The sequence below is a fragment of the Patiria miniata genome, unplaced genomic scaffold (genome assembly GCF_015706575.1).
Source record: "Patiria miniata isolate m_02_andy unplaced genomic scaffold, ASM1570657v1 HiC_scaffold_6, whole genome shotgun sequence".
Classification (NCBI taxonomy): Eukaryota; Metazoa; Echinodermata; class Asteroidea; order Valvatida; family Asterinidae; genus Patiria; species Patiria miniata.
In genome coordinates this window covers 25,196,919-25,219,239 of record NW_024037073.1, presented here as the reverse complement: position 1 = coordinate 25,219,239, position 22,321 = coordinate 25,196,919, and the positions used below count along the sequence as shown (strand labels likewise).

The 22,321-nt window shown below is 39.5% G+C and overlaps 1 protein-coding gene and 1 long non-coding RNA gene across 9 annotated transcripts in view; both read right to left on the bottom strand.

Moving 5' to 3' along the window:
* Positions 1-11,603: 11,603 nt before the first annotated feature.
* LOC119743047 lies at positions 11,604-13,479 on the bottom strand. The gene is made up of 2 exons (XR_005272952.1): positions 13,444-13,479; positions 11,604-11,854 (listed from the first exon to the last, which is right to left on the bottom strand). It is a non-coding gene; the product is annotated as an uncharacterized LOC119743047 (long non-coding RNA).
* A 438-nt stretch (positions 13,480-13,917) lies between these two features.
* The window catches only part of LOC119743046, a 33,196-nt gene continuing 24,792 nt past the window's right edge, over positions 13,918-22,321 (bottom strand). For 5 of the 8 annotated variants that reach the window (XM_038219380.1, XM_038219373.1, XM_038219378.1 and 2 more), the window contains 2 exons: positions 20,566-20,723; positions 13,918-13,934 (listed from right to left, as the gene is read on the bottom strand). In XM_038219380.1, the coding sequence (XP_038075308.1) occupies positions 13,929-13,934; positions 20,566-20,723 (164 nt within the window). In that variant the 3' untranslated portion in view covers positions 13,918-13,928. Of the gene's footprint in view, positions 13,935-20,565; positions 20,724-22,321 lie in introns of those variants that run through there. The other 3 variants (XM_038219376.1, XM_038219377.1, XR_005272950.1) reach the window with 2 other exon arrangements.

Genomic DNA, 22,321 nt, shown 5'->3' with positions numbered 1-22,321 from the left:
TTTGGAAGTAGTAGTTAACTGGTCATTGTTGTTTTTTAATAGATCCTTTGGAAAACATCCAAAGTTAGTATACCGGTACATTGCTTTTTTTTATGACTTAGTGGACAAACGTAGAAGTGGTTTTGAAAGTATCCACACCTAGCGTTCTTGTTTGAGTTTAATTTGTTCAGAAAGTAAAAACAGATATTCCTTTAATTACTATTTTTTTGGTTCAGTTGTGTTTCAAGTTAAGAGTTTAAAACTGAGAAGAAAGAATACTTATAGTTTTTTTTGTGAGATATTTTTGTTGTTTTCCGCATTAATCATCCATTTTATGACTTAAGAGAAATTTATAATCCTTTTTATGACTTAAGGAGAAATATTGTAAATACTGCAAGAAGAAGTGGACTTATAAATTAAATTGTAAATAATAATTGTGTAAATAGAACTGATCTTGTCCATTGTTGTGATTATTTGGTGTTTGCAATCTAATCATTTTATCTTTCCAGCCACAGTCCCTAAAACAAAAGGGTAACTGTGACAGCTACGAGTCATACGCTGCACTGTGTACAGCTGGAGGTCCAGACTGCACCGCCATATCAGTGTGACCAGCCGACATGCTTATTGGTTGGGCCTGTGACTCACATTTTCATTATTTAATGCGTGGCTTGGATGCCGACATGCTTATTGGTTGGGCCTGTGACTACACGTTTTCATTATTTAATGCGTGGCTTGGATGCGCTGCATAGCGAGCACTGTATTGACTCAAACTGGGGTAGAAGCACATACTGTGGAGGCATGCAATCAAAGCGTGAGTCCATTTCCTACCCAGGCTGCTAAAGATTTCACCTATCGTTTTTTTAGCGTTCGTTATTAATAAATGTGTTGAATCTAGTAACTGCTGTCACTGTCTCTTTACTGCATTGTCCACTGACTCATTCAGTTTTCTTGCCTATAGATGGGGATATGTTTTCTCTAAACGGTGAGGATTACTGGTGACCAACTTAAAAATACTAGTTTCCTAATTCATGTAACTGGAGGAACATAGGGAGCAAATTGCTAGTTCAGGAATATTTTTCAAGCAAAATAATTAATTGAAATAAATCATATTACAGCCTAACATTGTACTGAATCATTTCTAAAAAGTCAAACAAACCCTTTTGAAATACTGTGTGCCTCAGTGTTTTATCAAAAGATATTTTGAACCTTTTTTTCTAATGATAATGATTATTCAAATGCTTATGTATGTTTACTGTTTTCAGGCATGCAACTGGCATTTTAGGGGGAAAAAAGGAAACTCCAAAACCACACAAGACTTTGTATGGTATTTTCAATTTGTAATAGCATTCACGAAAAGTTAAAAACAAGGAAATCAGCAGATCCGAGGAAAAGTTGCATGCCTGAATTTTGACTTTAGTTTAATTTGGTTTTTCTTGATTTTGAATACCAAAATAAAATGTAAGACAAAGTAAAGTAATAAACTGCTGACACTTATTTAAATTCGGTCATTACTGTTAAGTAGCCTTCAACACTAACTTTTGTGTGATCGGTCACAGACAGTCAAAATTTCAATTCTTTTCCCCTGCCATGCCTTTTACACAGGCTAGTCACCAACAGTCAGATCTTGTTTAAAGGCACTGTGACAGTCCATTCCATCAACAGACAAAAGCAGGAGATTCAAAGGTGTTCAAGTTTTTTGTAAAAAACTGATGGAAATACCAAAAAAATATTTAAATCAGAAATCATGATTTGGTTTTGACATTTATGCCCTCGCACTTACTACGTGGACAAGCCCAAAGCTTAGACTTGAGTAGGCCTACTTGAGGCAACACTCACACTCAATTAATAAGCTAGTGAAAACACCATAATTCTTGTTACATGTAGATGGGTTTGCCTTCTCTGACCCCAAATTCTTTAAAAGATCAAGAAATGTCAAATGACACCAACAAATTGCCTATCAAAAAGAATCAACAATAAAAAGTAATACAAATTTGAAGTTATAACAAAAAGGATTGAAAACGTTGAATGTATTTAAAAAGTAGAAGTAATTTTTTATCAAGTATCAAAGATTTAACAAGTGTTGCCATGCTGAGTCACAAAGTCAGTGGTTAGGATAAGGGTAGGGGTGTTTTGGGGGAGGGGGGTTTCATAGTCTTGTTTTTGTTTTTTTATTTTGTTTCAAACAATTTCTAATTCAAGGGCTCTGGTGAACATGTTTTTCAAAGGAAGTGACAAAATTAAGTGGTTACTCACCATATGCATGCAAGTACATTACTTGTGTGGTCGTCCACATAAAAGACAACTGGTGCCAATGGTTTGGCTTTGCATGGTTTACCTAATAAGGGTGATGACCTGCTTGCAACAGCAGTACAATTAATTGAAATAAAACAACGTAAAGGGCTGTGGCTTTCAGTGTGAACTTTTACCCAATTTTCTGTATGACTAAACAAATTAGCAAGGGATTACTTTGAATTAATCTTAACCTAAAAAAACCTAATGAACTAGACCTTCAATCCAGCCATTGACTTGAAGTTGAAGGCAACTAACTGAGGTTAGAACTAGAATTGTGTGTCTAGAATGGGAGTGTACATGCCTGGCAAGGAGGGTTGATGCATGGCAGCTTTGATTGGAATAACATTTTGCACGTAGGACAGTATCGGTAAAGAAGGGATGTAATTATGGCAAGTGATGGCAATAGGCCTAGAGACATTAGACAACATGGCAAGAATTATCACTTTAGGCAAGAATTAATTGGTACTTTAGGCGAGAATTGGCACTTGAGGCAAGAGTTAGCACTTTAGGCGAGAGATGGCACTTTAGGCGAGAGATGGCACTTGAGGCAAGAGATGGCACTTGAGGCTAGAGATGGCACTTTAGGCAAGAGATGGCACTTTAGACAAGGATTGGCACTTTAGGCAAGAATTAATTGGCACTTTAGGCAAGAATTAATTGGCACTTTTGGCAAGAAATAGTTGGCACTTTTGGCAAGAAATAGTTGGCACTTTAGGTAAGAATTAAGTGGCACTTTAGGCAAATATTGGCACTTTAGGCAAGAAAGTGGCAGGCAAGACAGGACAATTAACATAAGGCAAGAAAGGGCAATTTTTGTTCACTATAGAATGTCAAGTGAGTACATGTACATGAATGTTACTTACAGAGCTGAGTTTTGAGGACAGACACCCACAGACAAGCTAAAAGGGGAACTAGATGTTAACTATTGGTGGAGTGAGTATTGGAGGCCTGTGGAATATTGAGATGCTAGCACAGCAAAGGACTCCAGATATCACTGATGATGGAACTGATGTCCTGCAGAAAAATCCTGTGCCAGACATCCAAGGCCTTTCAGACTCGGCAAGGATTGTGGCACTCAATACTTATGATGAGGTGCTACCGATCGGTAAAATGCTGAATTATCAAAAATTTCCTGCAATCTCCCCAAAGAACCATGCGCCTTGTGTTCATGGAGTCCAGCGCTAAGATCCTCACCGATGTACCCAATGCAGACCTTTCTGTATTCACAGGTGTTACATCAGGTTAGGTCTCAGAGTCTTACTCATCCTTGTAGGCTATTGCAGATCATGTTAGGCATGGAAAACCTAGATGCCAGTGTCATTCAGGAAGGACTAAATGCAATAAGAGCTGCCTATGAAGGGAAGTGTAATGGACCAGATGAACCTGATGGGTAGACTTTGAGTATACGAAACACTTTAGTCAGTGAAAGACTTCGGATCAAGTGTCTCAACTTGATGTACCCCAAATCGGTTGTGTTGGATTGTTGCCTTGACATAGCAAAGTTGTCGCAGCAAAGGATCGTGGTCAATGATGAAGGATTGCCAGACAAGGGTGCCAATGACTGATGAATAGATCCCAGGGCACTGGACAGATTGATTGTGGAGATGCCTATCAATGTGTGGCTCTCTGATAGACAAAAGGGCTGAGAATACTGCCAGACTGCCTGGAGGCCTCAATATCCAGGAAGAAGATTCGATCCAAGGTGAGCCAGATGCTGCTGTGTGTGAACCAGCTGAAGTGTCTCAGGAACTGCTGGAGGTACTGTGCTGTGTGATAAAATGATGAAAGTGTCATCCACAAACTGAAGATAACTGTTGCTCTCAAATCCACGAAAGCTGTACAGAACTATATGATGATATTGGCCAGAACTGGAGATGGGGTTAATCCTGTGGAAGTTCCAGCTGACTGCTTGAAGAATTGACCTGTCCACTGGATGAAGGACGGCAGGATGTAGATGGGTAGGAGATCACAAACCTAATCCAGAGAGAGGGTTTCACACTCACACAGCTTGTCTTCATGAAGGTTTCCTGACCGAGACCTTGAGACATGCCTCACCCATGGGATTGGTGATGAATACCTGGAGTCTCCACTGAAGCTGCACATGGCTTTGTTGGGATCACAAGTAAAGGTGTTCGCAGCAGCAGCGGCGCGCGCGGCGGCGGCGCGGCGCGGCGCGGCGGCGGCGCGGCGGGTGATGGTGATGGTGGTGGTGAGGGTGAGGGGGGTGGTGGCGGCCGCCAGTGGGGGTGATGGGGATGGTGAGGGTGATGATCCCAATGACACCATGAGCGCAACCTCACAGTGTTCCCAACGACACCATGGTCAACCCCGATGAAGGCTACCAGATATTCACTGCCATCCCCACAGGCTACTCATGCCTCGGTGCCAAGGGGGACTCCGACTTGACTACGCCCTGCAGAAATATGAAGCCCCACACTCCAAACCAGGTTCATGATCTGCGACCCACCTACATCCTGCTGTCTTTCTTCCAATGAACAGCCAGTTGTCCAAGCAGCCTTCTGGAACTTCCACAGGATCAACTCTATCCCCAGTTTTAGTCAATGCCTTCATATAGGAGTACTGCCTTCGTAGATCTGAGACCAAGAGTTTGTCTTCAGTACATGGATGAGACTCTCATCACTTCATCATACAGCATGGGACCTCCAGCAGGTCCTGAAAGACTTCAACTGGATTTACAGCAGCATCTGGCGCAGTGAGGATCAGGCGCCTTGAATCTCATCCCCGGATGCTAAGGTCTGAAAACAGTCTGACAACACCCTCGACCCCTGAGTCTATTAGAGATGACCGACAGACACTGACTGGCAACATCGACAACCAATCCTTCCTGCACCCGGAAATCCAAACACCAGTCAAAGAGCAACCTTGTCCGGGAAGCCTGCATCAGCAACCACAATCCTGGCCGGCAACAACTTTACCATGTCAAGACAGCACTACAACACAACAGATTCAAGGCTCATCCAGTCAAGACGCAAGATCCAAAGTCTTTCACCTACCAAAGGGTCCCCTACACCCAAGGTCGAACCCACTAGGCTCACCCCGCCTATTACACAGCCCAACACAGGCAGTTCTCATCACATCCAGTACTTCCTAAATGACAAAGGTATCCGGGCTTTCCACACCCACAAGATCCACAATAGCCCACAGGACAAGCAAGCCTCCAAGACCGAACCTGATGCATCCCCTGCGAATGCAGAAGGTGTACACTGGGTACACCAGCAAGAGAACTCAACGCCAGACAGCACAAACACAGAGCACATGGCAGATGGGGAGAATTACAGGAAATCAGTGAACACCCAGCACTCACCAAAAGGGACACCATCATCATGAGTATCAAGCAGCTACATCCATGCTCTGTCCGTCTAGCAATGAAGGTCAGCAAACAGACGATAGCTCTGCAAAACTTCAGCATCACCATCAGAGACATCTGTTACCCTCTACATGTACGTAGTAGCTCAAACATCCACAGACCTCCAATTGCCTTCCTCCTCCAATTTCTTAGACCTCCTCCTCCAATGTCTTCTAAGGATGTGACGTTTCATTTTGTAAATGTTTAGCAAACATTTAAAGAACCATCTCAATGTTGAGCCCTTTCACAAAGACTGACGACTGCCCATTGTGCAGACCAACATGATCGACACAACAAATAATAAATGAGTAACATAATAAAAAGAGGGCTGTCATTGAAAACAATAAAAAGATGAGCACGTAGCCTGAAAGTAATCTAGTACTGCAGTTCTCCTTAGCTTTTAGCAAATTGAATAGGTTTGGATTATTTTTGTTATGCATGCTCAACTCAAAGGAAGATAGCGGAAAATAGGTTCCTGTTTTTAAAATTTGAGTTTTGTTAAAACTTTTGGAAAAATACGATTTAGAATTTTGTTTATTATTTTAAATGTTTAAATGTGTAAATGTCACATCCATAATTTCCTCACTCCACCAATACATAGTTCCCCTTTTGCCTGTGGATTTCAGTTTAATGTTTACACTCAGCCTGCAGAGGACAAAAATACTTTTTGATATCAGATTTTATATATTTATTGAATTTGTTAAAAGCACAAGTAAATTAATATGCACAGTTTAAGTAGCTAAATTAAATTTATGATATACATCTTTTTTCAAAGTGGATTTTTGTTAATTTTCACCTACTGCTTCTAATTGTTTCAGCTTCTTTTCAAAAATTAAATGTACCCACTGACACCCTATAGTGAACATAGTTAAACAGTACAACTGCCAATGCATCAACCTTACGCTAGAATCATTCGTGGGTTTATCTCTATCCTAAATGCTGGAGATAGTTTATCATGAATTTCTTCCCGCATGTACACTCCCAGCAAGTTTTTATTAAAAAGGGGCCTATGGGTCATTCTTCAGTATCAAGTGTCTACTTTCATGTCCCGACACTTTAAGGCACTATAATTCGAAAAAATATAGAATGAAAATAAGATTTTTGAGCAGTGAAATTAACACGACTCCTATTATGTGCAGTGTTAAAAACTCTTTAACATAATGGACAAGATGCTCATTCTTTACAATACTCCCTCAAAACCCCCTCAAAATGCATGTCCCCGTGTATTTCTCAATATGTACCTACTGCCATAATTTGTAAAGTAAACAACTTGAAAAGGTAATTATACCTCCAAAAGCCAAGTAATATAATAATTGTCATTTCCGTCACAAAAGGTGTGACGGATATGACTTTTGCATTCTTTTCACAATCAATATTTCTTTGGGTCCTATTGAAAATAAAGGAACCCAACATTAATTATTTCCTGTAGAAAACTACTTCACATCACCACTCCAATACAATAGAGACTAAAATAACAGAGAGAGAGATATGTTGCAAGGATGAATGAAGTCCCTGAAAGCCATCAGCCCTGTTTTTGGTACATAATAATTGTCAATTATCAGATTGATCTTCGATCAGGCCAATTAAATATGTTGAACACTTCAAGTTATTCAACATGGGAAAATGCACATGACGAACGTGAGAAACCACTAGCTTAATTGTCACTTCCTTAACATGCTCAAAATCCAAAATGTTTAAATAGGATTATGTGAAAATCTTAGATTTACGGTTTATGGAAAAGGTCCGTTGATGCGATTGCAAACCCCGCGCTTTGTGAATGCACATTGCCATGATCGCAACCTTGGTAATACGATTCTTTCCCTGTTAAATACTCACGACCAGGCCATGAACGTCTTGCAGTTTTTCAGGGGTTAATAAAATCGAGTTGACGGCGGACACACTGAACCAAGTACCTCACAGTCACAAATTAGCAGAGATAAAACCATGAAAACATCCGGAGAAAGTGACCCAACATGGCGACGACACTTGCGAGACGGGCTTGAGTACAGGGTCTTTTCATTGTGACATGTGCATGCAGCACTGACATGACAACAAACCGCCACATGTGAATTGTAACCATTCATTTTGCACCTGTCAGTGTCACAAAACAACATCACCTGTATGCGCCCTCACGTGGGCAATACGTCATACCTTGGGAATTTTCGTAACATCATTTCGTTTGAAAGATTTAGCTTTGACTTCCAGCGATGTTATTTTGTCACTTTCGGGATATACTGGTATCGGTCTTTGTTTTGCTTTGAACATTTCTTGTTGTTGACAGCCCAAATGTTATGACATGCCTGTATCGGACATGTAATTAGTTGTGGAAATGATTACGACACCGAGTCCGAAGCTAGTCCGAAATTTCAAAAACGCCACTCTCAAAGATTTGTTTAGAGGGCGCTGTTAAAGTTACCGGTAGAAACTTTTTAACATAGACTTGGTGGCAGGATTACCCCCAGAGAGATTGACCCCTCATGATACCAAAAATGCTACCTCAAAATGAAAAAAAGTAGAACATAGTTCCCTAAGAACGGTGTAAAGATTATGTATGTTTGTTTTTGTGTTTACGTATATGTATGATATCCTGGGCAAATAGCAGAGCTGCAGCTCAGTCCATTATTTGTTTGCCAAATTGTGGTAAACGCAAGAAATGTGGCCTACAGAACCGAAATGGGCCGAGTCATTTGAGGGTACTCACCCTCAGGTGCAGTTCCACCAATGGGGGGGGGGGGGGGGGGGGGGGGAGCACCCAAATTTTTGTTGAGACCACCCCCCCCCCATTAAAAAAAAAGAAATTCCCTACAAAAGACGGTAGCAAATGTTAGAATTAAGGTGATGTCACATTCGAACGGTCTCTCCCTCCCCCCTTCCCCCTCAAAAAATAGTTGTGAGCAGGGGCCATGAATTGTACACCAGTCCCGGAGCCAGAGGGGGGTGTCAAACCCCCCCCCCCCCCCCAGCTCTGTCAAAAAAAAAAAAATTATCATACAAATCCCAAAAAATTTATACTGGTATATGTCCGCCTGTTCAAAATACGGTACACCAGTCTGTAATCTAGTGTTACTAATCATCGAATTTGAACAGTGCCCCCTATTGAAATATGGAACCAGCCCCCACCCCCACCCCAGTTTTTGATTTTACGGAGGCCAAGTGTTTACATTTTCTGATTTTTTTCGCTGATGAACCCCCCCCCCCTGTGAAAATTCCTGGATCCGCCCCTGTACACTATTAGGTAATGTAGTGTGCACGATTGTAGGATTTTATCAGCACTCCCCTGGGCACTCCCCATTGAATATATGTACAAGAAAAGGAAGATACTTAAATTTTTTAAGATATTTTAAATTTGGGTTTGATTATTTTTCTTGAGTACTTTCCATTAGCCATGATATCTACTTGGAAACATTGGGATTCTGTAACCAAGAAATTAAGCGTGACACGATGAAATAAGCCAGAGGAAAACATGGTCAATCTTTCACACAGAATAATTTGACTGAAACAAGTAAATTAGCTCAGATCTACATGTACATGTATTTAATATAAAATTTGCCATTGAAAATACAATTTTATTAAAAGTTCAAAAGAGTTCATTTCTAACATCACGTTGCCAGAAAACTAGAACATTTTATAGAAAGTCTGATTCATTTTAAACACCGCATCCACTTTAATAATTTGCCATTGGAAATATAGTTTTTTGAAAAATGAAAGAAGTGACTGTTAATTTGTACAGCACATAAATTCTGATAAGTTTAATAACTATATGGTGTACATGTATTATAAATGACAAACACAATTACATGTACATTAAAGTAGGTGAATCCTATCCACATCATCTACGTTCATACCAACATCCATGACAGAAAACCTTATCGCATTTGCATAAATAATCTCAACAAGGCAAATTTGCACTTCACTGTAACACACATTGTTTTGATGTTCCAATGTATTTCACTCTCGAAGGTTATACGAAATGACAAAAACACTTCTAAATTGTATATAAATTCTTTGGAAGATTTGGAAACTTAAAACAAAGGGAATACAAATTCATCTTGATGTTTTATAATTACACATTGCACTCAGATGAATACATGCCTTTCGTGATTGCATGTGCTGTCCAAATCTGGTCTCAGATTATCATGATCATGACTAATCCTACGCATGCAAGAGTCATTTGACTATTAAAAATGTTCACATTTGATGTTTCCCATTTACCATCAGAAGCAATGAAATACACTACTTGTATAATCCTAATGACTGCAACTTTCTTAAAAGGTACATATGATTGTTTGCTTCTTGTGCCTTTACTTTCGTTTGAAGCAACAAAATTGCTAAAAGTCTGAAGCAGGGTGCATGACAACTAACCTGTTGAAGGTTGATTGGATAGTATACGTTTTAAGAAAACCGAGAAAATACATTCACTTTTTTGGGGTGTCTTGTAACTGGATTCCATTGCTAATGCATAATGTGCCGTGGACACCCTCTTTCAACACCACCTCAGTTTTCATCCACACGAAACAATTTCAGCTGGAATATTTTCATATTGTATTAGGTACCACTCCTATCTTGACTCTGAGCAGAGTTTTGTCATTAAATCAATTCTTCTCCAGGTCATTGCAAATGATGCACATGGCTTTGAGTTAAAGGGAATATACAACATTTGCAAACATCGAAAAATAAAACTACCAAGTTTTTGCGAAATACCTTAATAGGATGTTGGTAATGACAGTCTAAAGCATCCTGTAAAATATGGCACCTGGTATACTGTCATTTTCAAAAAGTGGTATTTTTGTATCAATTTCCAACGCTGATCGGCCGATCAGCGTTGGAAACAACTGGCTTTTTTCAAATACTGGCCCCAATTGACCATTGCACTTGTTTGCAATCGATTACAAACCCATGAACGGGTACGAGCCAGCTAGACTGGTTCCCTGACCTTACAATTCCCCAATGTATGTTAACTGCTCTGTTTCTTCTTATATGGAGTCGGGGAACCAGACTACAGGAATGATCGTTTTTCTTGGTTTTAGTAGCATTTTCAAACCTCCAAAAGTCAGTGTAACTATATTTGCTTTATATTTCCAACCCCCCAATTCCATCCATATCTGAAAATTACAAAAGCAAATGATGTATATTCCCTTTAACAGTGTTTCAATTTATCTGTGAATGTACATTGGTCCAGTAAATAAAACTTTCAGGTCCTGTTGTCCACAAAATTTTCACACAAAATTTGAGCCCTGCTAACAAACTCATTGCACAGAGTAAGATGTGACAATAGCTTGTAGATTGACAACTAGTCTCTGTGGTTTCAGTAAAATATATAAAAAAACATGTTTACATAATAAAATATGTATATTGCATTATTAATTTAGAGCACAAAATTGCATCATGACAAGTTCCAATTTAAAGGGAAAATACAACATTTGCAAACATCAAAAATTAAAACTACCAAATCATTTTGAAATACCTTGCTGGACTGTTAGTGAATGACAGTGTAAAGCATCCTGTGAAATCATGGCACCTGGTATACTGTCATTTTCAAGAAAAGTGGTATTTTTGTATCAATTTCCAACGCTGATCGGCCGATCAGCGTTGGAAACAACTGGCTTTTTTTCAAATACTGGCCCCAATTGACCATCGCACTTGTTTGCAATCGATTACAAACCTATGGACGGGTACGAGCCAGCTAGACTGGTTCCCCGACCTTACAATTCCCCATTGTATGTAAACTGCTCTGTTTCTTCTTATATGGAGTCAGGGAACCAGACTACAGCAAAATGATTGTTTTTCTTGGTTTTTATGGCATTTTCGAACCCCAAAACCTCAAAAAAGTCAGTGTAACTATATTTGCTATATATGTCCAACCCCCCAATTCCATCCATTTCTAAAAATTACAGCAAAAGCAAATGATGTATATTCCCTTTAAGAGTACTGATTTCAACAATGAATTAATCATTATTTTTTAAAAAATATAACACTGTCTCATTATTTTGTTACAATTGTTATATTATAATAATGCAATATATTTCATAATGCACTAATCGTCGGTTTCCCTTTTTGGTTTATTGGAACATTTGTTTGTTTATTTGAACAATCCTTTGTACTGATCCAGTGTAACCGGCACAAATTTGGACACCATGTATTGGTTCAGTTGAGCTTGCCATTTGGGGTCGAGATGCATGTTGAGAAGATGCCTGGTGATAGATGTCTTGAGATCCTCTGAGGAAAAAAAAAGAAGAATATTCAAAATGAGACGAGCAAAATGGTGGTTAATCTAAACGCAGACTCAAAACGGCAGGCTCTTGCAGGCCGTTCAAAGTCTGATACTGGCAAGCACGTAGATTGTCAGATCGACCTATGATGCAGGGTTCAACATTATTTAAATATCTACAAGCGTACTAAATATCAGAATCATGAGGCCCTTGTATGTCCTCATGTACACGTGTCAGGTCAGATCTTCTGTTTAAACGGTGGTCTGACTGTCTGAGGTACTGTCCTCTTCCACACAACAAATATCTTTACGCAAAGTATGTACATGTGTATCACTCATTTTATTCAGCATTCATAAGATGGATTTTGCGTCGGAGTGATGTAAATCAAATTAAGTTTTGCCCTTCACCGGCGTATAAACGGTTGGTACCTCCCGAGTGAAAGTTGGAAAAATCACTCGGGTGGGACTCGAACCCAAGACCTCCTACTTTCTAGTGCAGATGTCTTACAACTCAACCACCGAGCTAAGGGAATCAGTTGGCTGGTTCAAATCTGATGTACATATAGCAGCAGGTATAGCATTAACTATTCATAAGATGGAATTTTAATTTGGGGTTATGTAAATCAATTTAGGTTTGCCCCCTCGCCAACGTTTTTTTTCCAACTTTCACTCAGGAGGTAACACACTCATACAGTGTTTATACGTCGGGGAGGGCAAAACCTAATTTGATTAGAGTTTTATTCAGCATGCAGAGTCCTGTGGTCAAAAGGTTCCTGTGTTTGACTCATGCACGATGTTATGTTGAGTCAATCTTGACAGGGGACACGGTGCTGGTGTTCTTGGGCAAGATACATTACTACAATTGCCTCCATTGAGTACAAGTGGGGGGGGGGGGTGCAGACCAGATAGGGCTGATCTCGAGCTTATAGCAGCAAAGTGTTCTCATGGCCTGATGAACAGGGGTAATAAGTGCGAGCAATCTGAGAGTGTTGTATAAGAGTGCTATATGAACACTGCACTATGATCATCAAATAGCTTAACATCAGCACAAGGTGTTGGGCGACAATGCGTTCAAGAGTTCCCCCTAAACCTTTTCTTAAGAGGTATTACTGGGCAGTGTTGTAGGACTCGAGTCTAGGACTCGGACTTGAGTTGGACTCTAGTCACATTGGAAAATGACTCGGACTTGACCATGACTCCTCGAACTCGATGACTCGCGACTCGAGTCACGTAATTTCATCAAAAGTAAAAACCTAACGTAGGGATGGGAAAGGATCATTGAGGAATACTGTTTGGATGATAAAACATGGAGGGAAGGGTTGGAGGAAGATTTTTTAGGGATGGGAATTAAAAGGAAAACACATTTTGGCTGTAAACAAAATGTACACACACTACTATATACACTGGGATTTACTTAAAAGACAGAATGGAGGATCAAAAAATAATTTAAAAAAAACTATTAGTTCGGTGAACAAGTGACTTGTGTCTCGGACTCGGACTCGAGGCATGTGACTCGAGACTTGGACTCGGACTCGGACTCGATGTTGGTAACTCGACTACAACACTGGTACTTGGTCACAGAGTCCACTGTACCTACCAGGTAATTCTGAGTTGACCACCCAAGGGTAGACAGTGGTCGAGTGGTTAATGCGTCTGCACTAGGAAGCAGAAGGTTGGGGGTTTGTGTCCAAGCAGAAGTAAGCTTGTTGATTTTTTTTCTTGCAAACCCTCGGACAAAACTCAATGTGTACAGTGTTTGTAAAATACTTCAGGGAAGGGCAACAAAAAAAATACATATATGAAAAAGAAGATCAATAATTATATGGATGAAATTGAATAAAGTTGATTCCTACTTTCTAATTCACAATTTCGAATTTCACAACTATTCACATAGAATTGAGATGCAGACCAATTGCAAAGGAGTCTTCACAGATGTTTGTGTTACCCGACTGGATAATTTTACCGAAGAAACTGGCCTTGTTCTCTCCTATCTTTTCGAGTCCTCGATGGGTAATCCCGAATCCGCTCAGTGAATGGACGTCATTGTAGGCCCAAACAGATCCACGTAGGTCCTCAAACACTTTATATCTATCAATGAAATATATTCAATACAATTATGATTAGCATTGAAATATTTACATAGAATCAGGGGGGGGGGGGATGTCAGGGGAAGAAAAGGGGATGGGGATTATATTCCCCCCCCCCCCCAACAAAAATGGACAAACACACTTTCCCCTTCCCAATTGTCACATTTGTGGAAGACAGTGTTCTAGTGAAGGTTTGCAGTTTGCAGTAACACCATGTAGGCATGCAGAGTCTCTTTTGGGAAGATGTGTGGTTCTGAAAAGAACCACACATCTTCCCAAAAAAGACTTCTACATGGTGGTACTGCAAACTTTTACTAAACCATGCCACCACGTAATTAGACCAAGTAGTTAGCCCTTGCAAATTGTCTTGCAAAGATGTTCAATCAACAAAACTGAGAACATGACAACATCAACTTGATCGTAAGGCAAGGCAGAGACTGATTTCAAATAATATAATAATAATAACGTAAATTTATACTGCGCCATTATCTGTCATAAATGACACTCATGGCGCAAACAAACATTATATCAAATCAGAAATAACAAAACAATTAAATGTAACTAAACCAGAACATTCTGAGTGTTCTGAAACACATAGGTCTTTAGGGCAACTTTAAATTCAGAAAGCGATGAGATATTGCGAATGGCGAGGGGTAGTTTGTTCCAAAGATGAGGACCTGCGTGAGAAAATGATCGATCACCCCAAGATTTGTGAGTATGAGGGACAACCAGCAAAGAAGCATCAGAAGATCTCAATCGCCTGGATGGATTGTAAGGAGTTAATAGGTCTATGTTGTATTCAGGAGCTGAATCATGAAGGCAATGAAAAACAAACAGTAACAGTTTGTACTTAATCCGGTCAGCAATGACAACAACCCCAGAAAGTGAAGAAGAAACTCTGATCAGATGACAACCAACATTTGCCCAGGAAAAAAAAAAGGCAACTGATGAACAGAAATCAAATTGTGAATTGTGAATAAAAACTTCCATTTGACTTCATTCCTTATCAGATCAAATTGAATATCAAACAGAAGGGAATTACAGAATTGTTGTATGGGTAAATAAATCAACATCCAGGGGAAGAACACAATTCATTATGGGGAAAAGACAAGAAGGATTGATAGAAAAGAAAATCTCCTCCTTTTTTGCTGTTGTCTACATCTACATATACCTTTGTACAAAGTAAAATTAGTGCTTAAAGATGTTTTGAGTGAATGTTACTTTCCGTCATCAGTAACATGACCAAATTGAAACCAACTACCAACTACCTGCTCCTCCGTCCAATCACATTCATATACTGTCATTATCCCCAAAGCCATTTTCAGGATGTATTCATCAAGTTTATTCCCATGTGAACGGTTGAACCAACTACAGGATGTTAATAAAAAAACATGGATAAAGTATATCTTATCAGACTTGTATGACTCGTGACTCGGACTCGGACTCAAGTCCAACTCGAGTCACATTTTTAATGACTCGGACTGGGACTCGAGTCACTTTGTTTTACGACTCGGACTCGGACTCGGGGCTACGGACTCGGACTTGGACTTGAACTGACTTGTGACTCGATGGAAATTACCGCACTGCACACGCGCACATATATAATTCGATCGTTTTCTTTACTGTGCAATACATGTACAGGGCGCTCGATGTGGTGCGTGCGTGGCCGTGGCCGGTTACCGATATATTGACTTATAGAAATCAATGCACTGAAACTTGTACCCCGCCATCAACACGCAATACTGCATTGGTGCAAGATTGATAGGGTAAGGTACCAGACTTTTCTTGTCAGAAGTCCTGTCGTTCACACGTGTATTGCTGTCGCATCGCGATAACGCGATATGAATAGTCTGCTGATCTGCCCGTTTCGGTAACGTTACATGCAAGTTGCAACGTACGTAGATCATGATGGCATCCACTTCAAAAATTGTCAATTTTGGATATCTTAACATCAAGAGAAATGCCAATGGAAGATCAAGTGCAGAATGCAAGTTCTGCAGGAAGAAAATAGAGGAGAAAACCGGCACTACGCGTACATGTACGTCCAACTTCAATCGCTACCTTTCACGACGTCTATAGAACTTAGAAGTCTAAAAAAAGATATTTGAAACGCCTGAACTTCAAATGCAAAAGTTAGGCCAATACCAGTTTTGTCTGAATTGCCTTTATAACTGTTTTTGCAAATGAACTCCTCATTTCCAGAGAAAATTAGAGAAAAGCTGTGGGGAAAAATGAAAATTTACAGCACCTGAAATGTACGTATTTCCATACTATATCAAAGGTGACTCTGAATCTCTGAATTCCCTAAAATGTACGTTTTTTGATACAAAGAGGTGACTCGTGACTTGGACTTGGACTCAACCTTTGTGACTCTCTGACTCGGACTTGAACTGGAGGACTCGGGACTCGGACTTAGACTCGAGAAATGTGACTCGAATACAAGTCTGCATCTTATTGACTATTAACTGTGAAAATTTCACTTAAATTGCAAACTCTATTCCCAATTCATGTCTATTTCAATAAAACGATTGCAAAACTTGGCTGTCCACCAAAACTGTAACGTGCTGCAAACTGATAATACATCTCCCAATGAGGATAATGAAACATCAATTGTTTTCCCACCTCCATGAATGAACAAGAACTTGCAAAGGAAAAGATACAAAATCACCATCGATATTTCGAAGAAAAAAAGAGAGTTAACTTGCTTCTCATATTCAAAAAACACAACCTGATAGTAAAAATTCTCTTGATTTCAATTATTAAAATCTCATTTGTATTTGAATACTTGTGTGTAATCTGTAATTCTCACTTAGCTCATTTAGCTTTCAATATTATCGCATTCCTTGCACAGCTACACAAACAGGTTCTTTTTAGTAAAACATGCATAACTTTGGATGGCACGATCAAATTTAGTGATTGGGTTTTTTTCAGATGAGTGTAAGAACATGCTCTTTTAAGACATATTTCTTCGGGTGTATCTAATTTGATTGCTTAAGTAAAAAAACAAATCTTGAGTGCGGGTCACTTTTTTTTTAATCACCCTGTATAAACACAATGTGAACATGCATCTCTCATACACACTAAACTTAATTGTCTTCATTTTCTATCATCCTCTTTTTTTTCTGTCTTTTCTTCTTGTGCGGTAGCCCTCACATTGAGTGGCAGTTATGCCTTGTGAAGGAACGACTTGTATAAAAAGAACAATTACATGTACACAATACGCATGTTTAATCTGGAGCCAATCTTTAAAACTGAAACAAATTCAATTCTCAGATTTCATGTCAGTGCAAGTAGTGAAACTGACTAACTTGCATCTGCTTTGGTTACAGGAACTGATACCACAAGATAGTCACATGCATTAAAATCGGACAGAAATGTTGGGGGAAAAAGAAGGAAAAGAACAAGAAACTTTCTGTTTCAATTACACTTTGCTCAAGGTCTTACAATCTCTGTAAGTATAAATCTGGAGTGATCTTGAAATAGAGAAGAACATTCTTTGCTGCATCTGAACAACATGTGGCTCACGGAGCTCAATGCTACATTGTGCATGAACTATGGGTGATGACTACCAAAACAGCTCCACTCCATCAACTGGGTGGAAAACTGAAGTTGAAAAGCATCGTGAGAACTTTTACATGAGTGGAGAAAGAACTAAACAAATAACATTGTTAAGTGCTGAAATCATTGCACCAATCGGCCTCTGCTTAAACTTTGTCTTTCTATTCACAGTCATTCGAGTGAAGTCCATGCGTACAATCATCAACATCTACTTATCCAATCTGGCTGTGGCTGACTCCCTCTACCTTATGAATTACTTCATATTTGCACTGTCTTCACCTACAGAGTACAACTTGTTGGTCAACAATGCAATATCAAGTGGCCAATGCACGTTCATCGCTACTTCTAATTTCTTTGTGGTTACCATAGCAGCTGAGAGATTCTCTGCAGTGCGCAATCCTATAACGTTCAAAGAAAAGGCCTCTAAATCTCGAGCAGCAAAGATATCAGCAGGACTCTGGGTGCCAACAATTATTGTTGGTGTGATTCTGATTTTCGTACCATTAACAGAAGCTGTCTCCGATAAAGTCTACTGTTGGATTCTTTCCATTATCAACATTGTCTCTTTGATAGCAACTCTTGCTTTGTACATCTATGTAGTATTGAAAGTACGCAAGCAATCAGCCCTGTTGCCAAACCGTCCCAAGCAAGCAGGCAAGGTCCTCTGCATGGTTATCATCAACACTGCTGTTTTCTTCATTCTGAACTCACTGACCTTTGCAGCTGCAATTATGGCAATACATGCACGTGTAGTGTCATCCAATTATACTTCACCTGCTCAGATTGTTGCCAATCTGGAACTTGGAGAGACAATACATATTCTGACTATATGCATTGAAATTTTGCAACTGATCAATAGCTCAATAAATTCCCTGGTCTACAGTGCCACAAACGTTGACTATCGTGAAGCTGTAGTCAAGGCTTTCTCATTCCTGAAACTGTGCTGTCGTTGCTGCCCAAGACGGAATCCCAGCCGACCATCGCAGCCAGGAAAGCAGATTGAGCTTCGTGTGATTCCACAGGCAGAAAATGACCAAGAGCACCATGCTGCCAGGCCAAGCAGCAGCAAGCCACCAAGCACTGGACAGCTGTCACTGGACAGCTGTCAAGAACAATGTTCCAGGCAAAGCAGCAGCAAGGCATCCATGCACAGTCATCAGCATGTTCAAGTGCATGTTGAGGTACATGCAGAACCAGCAGGGACCCCAGCCCTTGCAAGTTCTCATCAGGAACAATGCTCTAGTCTGACTGACTGCAAGCTATCCATGCAAGGGGAACAGTGTGAACATCCAGAACCAGCAGAGAGCCAGCAGTCACTTGCAAGTACTCAGGAACAATGTCCTGGGCTGACTGGCACCGAGCCATCAGCACAAGGGCAGCAGTATGCACATCCAGAACCAGAAGGGATTTAATCTTTGGAAAGTTGTCAAGAACAATGTTCACTGGTACCTGATAAGTGCAAGCTGTCTTTAAGGGCAGCAGTGTGTAGAGTGAGTGCTGCTTTTGAACTTGCTGTGTTCAAAGTGTAGAGCAGATTTAAGGCCGTTTCATACATCTTCTTCATTGGAATGTCAAGTAGATTTGACATCGAGAAACATTAACAGCACATTATGCTGGAGTTGAAATGTGTTTTACTTCAGGGAATTGCCAATACATGTACGCACCATGACATCAGTAATGTGCAGGCCCGCCCAGAGCAGATTGCAACCAACTATCAGTAAAGGGAACAGCTGGTATTCATGCAATGTATGTATGTAAAAGGTTCAGAAATGAACAAATCCTAAATAGTTTAATTATTTGAATCAAACTTTTGTTCGTGTTTAAAGGTAGAGTAGATCATTTGCAGCTATCCAAAAAGTAACTGACAAAATTATTGCTAAAAGGCTTTTGGTTTTAATGGCACTAAACTCCCTGTGAAATCATTCTTTCTGGCATGCTGTCATTTTAAAGGAAACAATGAAAGAAAGCAATTTTTAACGATGCATCATGTTAGTTCATGTAGTTGGTTTGTAAATTCGGTGAATCCATGAATATGTGCGCACAAGCGTCGACACGACGCACACTAGGTTGCTATGATTCGTCAGTTCAGTGCATGACATCGCGTAGCTGCAATTGACTGAATGAGAATGTGTCCCTGGGGCTGAATTCAGACACAATATAAAACATGACTCAGCAACTTTTGAATTGAACCTGAGATCCTAGAGTATATGTTTGGAATATACTGCATTCACAGAGCTAAAACTTCATCATGTTAGTTGTTAAGCACCCGTTTTTAGATTTTGAGCACTTTTGTAGCTTCAAATGAAAAAAAAATGCACAAATGACAAATGATCTACCCTTCCTTTTAATGAGCAAGTTTGTTACTTTTTTCAGTGTGAAAATGTACAAGTAATGGTACTAACATATGGATAACCCTGAAAGTTCACTGGAAATAAAGAGGTTTTTTTTAAGTGCTTTTGAAACAGATTTGGAGGTTTTTGTTTTAGGAAATGCACCTCTGTATTCCAAGTCTTTGGATGTTTCAGGCTTTTACATATTTTTATGATGGTGCCAAGATGCATGTTCATGACAAATACAATGATGTCATGAGCTGGAACTTCAGTGTCACTGCTGTTTGAGGGGACAAAATGTAATATAAGTGTTTTGATCAAGTTTGATGTGACTGTTGCATTCATTAGCACATAGCATGCAGCCAATGAGATACTTAAATGTACAAACCTTTACACAGTATGTACAATGCAATCAATTTTAGGTTCATAAATTATACAGAAAATCCCAAAGCTGTGAAGTGTAAAATACCTAAATCGACATCACAGCAACATTAGAAACAATTGTGAACATGTGCACGGGCATTGCAAAAAAGTGTGCGTAAAATGTGGTCATTACTTTCATACAAACACAGGGCTAGGATATTTCATGTTTTAGTGAAATTCATTTTACAGCCTTTTGATGCTGTTATTAACAGACCTTGACAAATCCCAAGCATGGAGCACATTACATACATACTCCTATAAAAAGGCAAAAACTGTGTGGTTATTGTTATTGAGGGTTCAATGTTAGGGGAGCAAACTCACCGCAAATCCAAATTGTCTTGGGAGATTTTGGATCTCAATCTTGAAGATCTCTGAGGTGAAGTGCTGTAGTGTCCGATAGTGATTGGGATCCGTTATGGCAGCACCAGTCACTGGTACGTCAGAGGTGCTGGTGGAATGGTTATCTTGTGGGTCAAGACCTGATGCACAAATGAACAGATTAAAAGACCAACTCCGATTAGAGAGGAAGAAAAAAAGATTAAATTGGTATTTTTTGAGGTATATTAAAGTCTAAAATGGGCAAGATGAGATGTCTATGGCTATTGTCTAGGTCTTCACCCAAAACAATTACATAGGAACAATCTGACAATAGCCGTAGCCATAGCTCTAGAAGCCTGTTTCAGACACAGCCTAAGTAACAGATCAACAAAGTTGCAAGTTATGCATTAGGAGCATCTGATTCCAAATACATTACACAAATCTTTGTGCACACATCGTCGCTTTGCTCACGAAGTGACAAAAACCTCAAAAATCGATAATTATTCGATTTTGAGTTTTACTAGCCATTTCATTATAGTTGTCTCAAGGAACAATTTGACCAAGTTTCAAGGCAAAATATTGTTTACTTTCTTAATTATTGTAAACAAACAATTGACAAAAAGCCTGAAATCGGTGATTTTCATTTTTACAAAGTGTAAAATGTTCTCACGAAGTGACAAAGTCACCTCTTGAGCAGGGCCGGAGGAATTATACATTGGTCTACACGCGGCAGGATGGGAGCATACATGGCGCGCGAACGATGTTGAAAAAGAACAGACGCGCACGCGCTCAACTGTCTTGATGCGCAAAAGTAACAAGTTTGTTGCGTTGAAAAAAAAGTACAAATAAGTAAAGCCTCCGCGATTCATGATCCCACGAAGTGACAAAAACGATGTACAAAGTAATTGGCAAAATATGGGAGCCAAAGTACTGATGTTCTCACGAAGTGCAAACAAGTTTTATTAATGAATTACTGTTTAATTACGAACTATTTTTAACAAACAACTATGAATTAACATAGAGCAAATCATATCCTATCGGACAATGCAAAATTCAGAATTCCGAATTCTGATACTGCAAAGTGGTCGAAAATGTCTTTTGAAAAAATGAATAACTTCAAATGCGATTATCTCAGGATGAATTTTTGTCACATTTTGAGGTTTTTGTCACTTCTTTAGCAAAGCGACGACATGTTGCACAACGTGGAAAATGCTTTTTGAAGACCATTCTATCTTTAGCAAGGAGAAATCCATTGTATAGACTTTTTGCTGCAGAGCACAGATATATAATATACGAGACCATTGTAGGCTTTAGATGTACAGTATGGGATTTAAGTCTGGTGTATTAAAGGTGTCTTCACAGCTACTAGCTAGAAAAAAATGTAGTTGATCGTTAAAGTCAGCAATGTGTTCCCCACTTCTGTCAATAGAGCGTGCAAGTTGACTTCAAAAACCTAGGTGATTTTACTAGGTTTATCCAGTCAAGGGCAAAGAATGGGTTCTGAACAAGAAAAAAATCAATCCAATTTACAACACATTCAAAAAATATTGCAAGTTGCTTACTATAGTAAATTGAAAAAATGTGGACCTCCACTTCCGTTCATTGGGTGAATTGGGTGAATTCAAAGACGGGAGTCTGTGGCTAGACTAGTCAGTGTTTGGTACCAAGATGTCCACATGAAAAGTGAATGTGAACTGGCGAGACTTGCATGCTTTATAATTGTACATAATCTGTGTAGCACCACTAGTCTGTTGTATTA